Source organism: Panthera tigris, chromosome C1, assembly GCF_018350195.1.
Source record: "Panthera tigris isolate Pti1 chromosome C1, P.tigris_Pti1_mat1.1, whole genome shotgun sequence".
Lineage (NCBI taxonomy): Eukaryota > Metazoa > Chordata > Mammalia > Carnivora > Felidae > Panthera > Panthera tigris.
Window position 1 is genome coordinate 101,145,005 of NC_056667.1, and position 6,417 is coordinate 101,151,421.

At 40.8% G+C, this 6,417-nt stretch overlaps 1 protein-coding gene across 3 annotated transcripts in view; it reads right to left on the reverse strand.

Annotated features, from left to right (window-relative positions):
* Positions 1-6,368, reverse strand: part of WARS2 (tryptophanyl tRNA synthetase 2, mitochondrial) — a 95,694-nt gene extending 89,326 nt beyond the window's left edge. For 2 of the 3 annotated variants that reach the window (XM_042993886.1, XM_007075683.3), the window contains exon 1: positions 6,239-6,368. In XM_042993886.1, coding sequence (XP_042849820.1) covers positions 6,239-6,328 — 90 coding nt within the window. In that variant the 5' untranslated portion in view covers positions 6,329-6,368. Of the gene's footprint in view, positions 1-5,893; positions 6,214-6,238 lie in introns of those variants that run through there. The other variant, XM_042993885.1, reaches the window with a different exon arrangement.
* Positions 6,369-6,417: the final 49 nt, after the last annotated feature.

Genomic DNA, 6,417 nt, shown 5'->3' on the forward strand with positions numbered 1-6,417 from the left:
GAGAAAGAAAGAAGGAAGGAGAGCAGGAAAGAAGGAAAATTGACTACTATTAATTTGAGTACTTGTATAGCCTAAGATAAATAGGGGGCTGGCCCAGTCGGAAGAGCATTCAACTCTAGACCTCAGGATCATGAGTTCGAGCCCTACGTTGGGTGTAGAGATTACTTAAATAAAACTTTAAAAAAAGATAATAGAACCTATGTTGCATTTTATTGATAAAATACATACATATCAAAGGGAATACTCTCAAACTACTTCTTTACAGGGTAGCTCCTAAAACATAATTCATCCATCATATGTGGTCATCAGCCAACAAACTTACTCGGACATGTTAGGAAGATGAAGTGTTTTTCAAATTTCATCATACGACATTGAAGATTGTGTGGCACCATCTCAGGGGCCTCTGTTGGTGGGCGGCAGGTGGGAGGAGTGGGGAGGGGCAGTGAGGTCGCACAAGCAGGGCTCCAGCTACTCCTCTATTCCTGAAACAGGAACAGCTCGGCTTTTATGTTTTATCTAACAGGGATTGATGTAAGATTTTATTTGATGAAAAAATACTCATCAAAGTGGAAAAAGCACAGGCAAGGCTGAGTCTGAATCCCGGCACACCCATTTACTAGGCTTGGGAAAGTTATCTAACCTTTCAGAACTTTAGTTTCCTCTTGCATGAAATGGGTAGAATAATATTTCCATAATTGTGAGAAGAAAATAAGGTAAAGTGTGTAGAGCACACAACACAGGGCCTTAGCACATAGAAGACGCTAGCTGAATGTTAGTTCCTTTTCTGAAAGACTGGGTTATGGATGTACATAGGCTTAAAAAAAAAAAAATATATATATATACACACACATATATATACATCTATATACATATATATATACACACACACATATATTTGTGTAAGCCTCTGCAGACACTTCTGTAGCCTGCAGCCATGCAGCAGATATCCCGACAAAGGATCTCAGCCTTACTCTCCTTAGCATTTCCCAGCTGTGGATGTCATAAGAGTTGCTAGCAAAAATCCTCAGCATTTACTCACTGTTCCTCCTCTATATTTTCATCAGTGACCATCGGTAGTTTTCATTATCTACTCCAATGTATTTTTGAAAATTATTATTTCTAATAAGCTAAGTCAGTTCACAAGGAAAACCAATCTAAAGAGGATTTTAAGCGAATGGAGTCATAAGCTGATTGAACTTGAAAGGGGCTTTAGAGTGGGTCCCTGTAACACCACTGGAGAAAAGCACAGAGAGATGAAGAAGCCCCATCAAACCAGCCCAGTTACTGTTTTACAAAATAATGGCTATGGAAGCTCCTGGTAGCTCTCCAGGCTGATTAGCTCTTGTTGCAAGTTGGATGGACAAGACGTGGCAGAGAAAAGCTAAGGGAAAAGTCACTGGGAATATCACCACATTTGAATCTCATTAAGATCACAGAAACCTACAGTAACAAATATTAATGGAAAAATATGGAATGAAATCCCAATAGTAAATTCTAGCATCTTAATTCCACAATTAATTAGCAGTGTGACATCAGGCAAGTTACTTAACTAAAGTCTGTTTCCTCATGATTTAAAATAAACCTGCCTTAAAGCCTTGTTATGAACAGTATCTCTTCTGTGGTCTTCTTGCCAAAATCCACAACCCAATCATGAGAAAACATCAGACAAACCCAAATTCAGAGACATTCTAGAAAATAACTGATCAATTCTCTTCAAAAATGCCAGGGTCATGAAAGACTGAGGAAGTGCCATAAATTGGAGGGGACACGACAACTAAATATGGGATCCTGGATTTGATCCTGGACCAGTAAGAGACTCGTGGAAAAACGGGTGAAATTTGAAATAGGTCTTTAGCTACTATTGTACCAAATTAATATCTTGGCTCTAATCACTGTGTCATGATCATGTAAAAGGAGGCCTGGTGAAGGGTGTACAGGAATACTAAGTACTACTATTGCAACTTGGTAAATCTGAAATTATTATAAAATGAAAAAATTAAAAAAAAAAAAAGAACAATTGTTTAAAAAGCCTAGTCGAGGGGCGCCTGGGTGGCTCAGTCGGTTGAGTGTCTGACTTCAGCTCAGGTCATGATCTCACAGTTCAGGGGTGCAAGCCCCGCATCCGGCTCTGTGCTGACAGCTCGGAGCCTGGAGCCTGCTTTGGATTCCGTGTCTCCCTCTCTCTCTGCTCCCCCCCTGCTCACACTCTCTCTCAAAAATAAAATAAAGATTAAAAAAAAATTAAAAAGCCTAGTCGTGAGAACTAAATACAAGATCACTAATTTAATACATTGCCTTTTTTTTTTTTTTTTGTAGGCATGATTCCTTCATCCAATGGCTAAACTCAGTGGCCATTAACTGTAGGAACATTATGTTAACACTGGCCAGACCCAGGTTGGGACAGCTAACAGTGAAGTGTGTTGTTCAACTGCAACAAAATGTGGACGTTTTATACTGAATGATTACAAATATTCTTGCAAAGGCCTACTAACCAACAATATTTCACTCTTGGTATAACACAATCATTCGTTAGTGCTTCAAGAAGTGTGGATTCTGTGTTTGGCCAATGATGACAGGCTTACATTTACCTAATGCCATCAGCATTTAAACATAGCATGTCAAATCTTCATTCCTTGGACTGTGACTACTCTCATCGTGTCAAACTTCAACAGTTTTTTGTGAGGTAACACCTGGCAAAATAAACCTCTTTCACATAAATTGTAGACAGCTCACAATGAGCATGGCTTGAAACACTGTTATTCGTGGTTCCTATGTTTTATTTTAAACTTGAGTCTACCTCTAGCCTTGAGGGGCAAAAACCTGCCTTTGAGATAACTAAAGCTTCCCAATGTCAACCTTATTATTCAAGATTTTGCTTTTTTAAGAAAACAGTAAATCAACCTAGGAATCACAATACTTTATCAGTCATAGTTTCCAACAAAGATCGGCTATGTGCCCCCCCACCCCCCACCACCCTGACTTCTGCCTCTCACCTCAGGGAATAACTGTGTAACCAAATAACAAGCAACGTGGCTATTTCGTAGATTTGATAGACTCATCCATATGATAAAAATACATTTTCTATTAACTATACTGTTGCAAAATAATTTCTGTTTTCTACAAAGGTTATGAGATATCATAAAAACGTCTAATCCATCTGGTTTAAGAATCCAATTCTTCCTTCACATATTTCTGCATCTGTTCACAAAAATCTCTTTGACTTCAAAGGAAGCTTTTCAAGAGAAAAAGAAGATACATACAGGAAAAGTGGCCATAAGTTTCTAGTAGTCCTTTTCTAAGGCCATTTTAATAATAGCACTGTGGGACAGGTATCTCTTTAGGTCTTTAGAGATCTAAAATATCACAGATGAGATTAACGACTATGCATTTATATGGAGATTTATGCCTTAACACTTTATTATGGGTATAAAAGTGATATATCTTCAATTTAGAACATGTGAAAAATACAGAATGCTTAAAGAAGAAAACTTCAGCCACTTTTAACCCAAATTTAGGAAGACTAAAGCAAAACAAAAAAGTTAAGACTGGTTGTTTCCTTCCAGTCTTTGTGTGTGTATTTATCTAAATATTTATTTACAAACAATATTATAATTATACTATGAATACAATTTTGTATCTTTTCTCAACAGGCCTTTTAAGCCATCATATTTAATGACTAAATGTTACATGTAGGTTTATACTTTTTTTTTTTAACGTTTTATTTTATTTTTGAGACAGAGAGAGACAGAGCATGAATGGGGGAGGGGCAGAGAGAGAGGGAGACAGAATCGGAAGCAGGCTCCAGGCTCTGAGCCATCAGCCCGGAGCCCGACGCGGGGCTCAAACTCACGGACCACGAGATCTTGACCTGAGCTGAAGTCGGCCACTTAACCGACTGAGCCACCCAGGCGCCCCTAGGTTTATACTTTAAAAGAAATGCTCTCACTTACACATTTAATTCCTATGAAATGTAATTAATAAGATCATAAAGTAATAAAAGTACTCAAAGATAAATTAAAGGTTTGTAAACACTAATCTGTTCTGGAAGTTCTACATTTTGAAACTATCTAGCTTAGCAGTTGATTAACTTTAACATAACCATATTCATTAATTCCACTAGAACAATAATAGAAGTTTAAGAAATTTTTTCTTTGGGGTGCCTGGGTGGCTCAGTCACTTAAGTGTCTGACTTCAGCTCAGGTTATGATCTCATGGTTGGGAGTTTGAGCCTTGCATCAGGCTCTCTGCAGACAGCACAGAGCCTGCTTTAGATCCTCTCTCTCTCTCTCTCTCTCTCTCTGCCCCTCCCCTGTTCATGCTCTCTCTCTCTCTCAAAAATAGATAAAAACATTTTATTTTTATTATTATTTTTTTAATGTTTACTTATTTTTGAGACACGGAGACACAGAGCATGAGCAGTGGAGGGGCAGAAAGAGAGGGAGACACAGAACCCGAAGCAGGCTCCAGGCTCTGAGCTGTCAGCCCAGAGCCCAACGTGGGGCTCAAACTCACAAACCATGAGATCATGACCTGAGCCAAAGTTGGATGCTTAACCCACTGAGACACCCAAGCACCCCTAGATAAAAACATTTTTAAAAAAAGAAAGAATTTTTTTCTTTAGAATTTATAATAATTTAGTGCCCTAGAATTCCCTGGGCAATTAGTGGGCTCTAGCTTGCTTTCCTTTTCTCTTTGATTTTCTATTTCTCATGACATCCTCACTTCTTGGGTTTGAAATGAGAGGAAATTTGGGTCTAAGGCTGTTACTTTGGTATCATACGTTTTAACACGTTATTAGCTATAAAATAGTAATCAGCCTATTCTGGTTCTGCAAAATCAAACCCTCCAACTTCAAAGAGAGGGGTATTTAATGGATTTACCTAATTATGAATCAATTCTTACCTAACACTGCTGCCTGAAATTTAAAATAACATTTAAGTAGCTGTTTTGCTACAGTATATCCTTGATCCTTAAAAGAATCTTGTGAGGCCCATATCAATGAAGAAAACTTAAGTACAGAACATTAATAGTTTATGGAATGACTACTCAAATCTTGGTTTTCATAATTTATCTAATTGCTTTACTTTGGCTTCATAATTATGGAGCCATAGATTTTCCAAAGCTTTGAAGAACATTAACGTGTCAATGGGTCCAACCCTTCCTCTACCCATTTTGCTAAAGAAAAAAAATCCAGTGAGATTTGTCTTGTCGTGTCATACAGCTAGCAAGTGGCAGACAAATCCCTTGGACTTTGATTTCTTAATTTCAAGTCTAATGCTCTTTCAATATACCAGTTACCACGCAAAATCCACACCTATGCATTATGACAACGAATACACAAGGCTGCCAAGAAATCATCTCATCACAGAATCTCAAGTTTCTCCCTACTTCCCCACAGATACCTCCCAAGAGATGTACAGCAAAGCGCCTACCACCGAGAGGTTGCACTTGGAAGACATTTAGTAAACGTCTGAATGAGTGAAGTAAATAACTGAACGAGTGAAAGGGGTATATATATGCGGCGTATATTCACAGACACTGACGGGGTGGGTTGAACCGTATCCACACTCTCAGCACGACACAGTAATGGTAACAGCAGTGCTGCCGGGCGCAGGACAGGACGATGCACTTTGGCAACGTGCTGTAATTCCTTCCCAGAGCCTGCAAGATACAAGTCTACTTGGGGAATGAGGAGGAACCAGAGAGGAAGACGCACCGACACTTGACACTGAAGTGCCGCACGGCCAGAAGGAGGACGTCAAGTGGCTGCTCCGATTTAAAAACATCGCCCAATTCCTCACAAGACCTCCTCTCTGATTTCTGCGCTGGCCCCTCGGCTTGCTGTTAGGGAAAGGAGGGTGAAACAGTAATAGAAAGAATAGAAAGAGGGGACCTTGAAAAGGCGGGCAGTCTGGGAAAGACCTGCCCTGAGGTGTGATGACTTCACGCGGACTCCGCTTCCTCGTTGCCCGGCAACAGCTGCAGGCCCACGTTCTACGAAGGCCCAGGGGGCAGGCGGAAGCGCGCTCCTCCCATCAGGGCGCCTGACATCATCGCACATCCTTGCAACGTCGCCACGTTCCGAGTAGGAGGGCAGTCTTAGGCTTGTCGATATTAGGAGAGAACCGTCTCGGTGCTCTCCAGAGGAAACAGGAAGAGAGAAGCAAACGGAGGGAAGGGAGACGGGAAGGATCTAGCGGGATGGGAAGCTGGCGGGAGAAAGACCGGCTTTGGTTACCTGGGGAGCGTGAGCAGCTTCGGGTCCTTTATGAAGTGCCCGGATGAAGCTCCAGCACCCACGCGCCTTCCGTATTGAGCGCATCGCCATCTTGAGAGGGGCGGAGCCGTCTTGGCTTGTGTGACGTCTGCTCAGAGAGCCAGTCCCAGCTACCTTGCTTGCTGCGCATGCGCGCATGT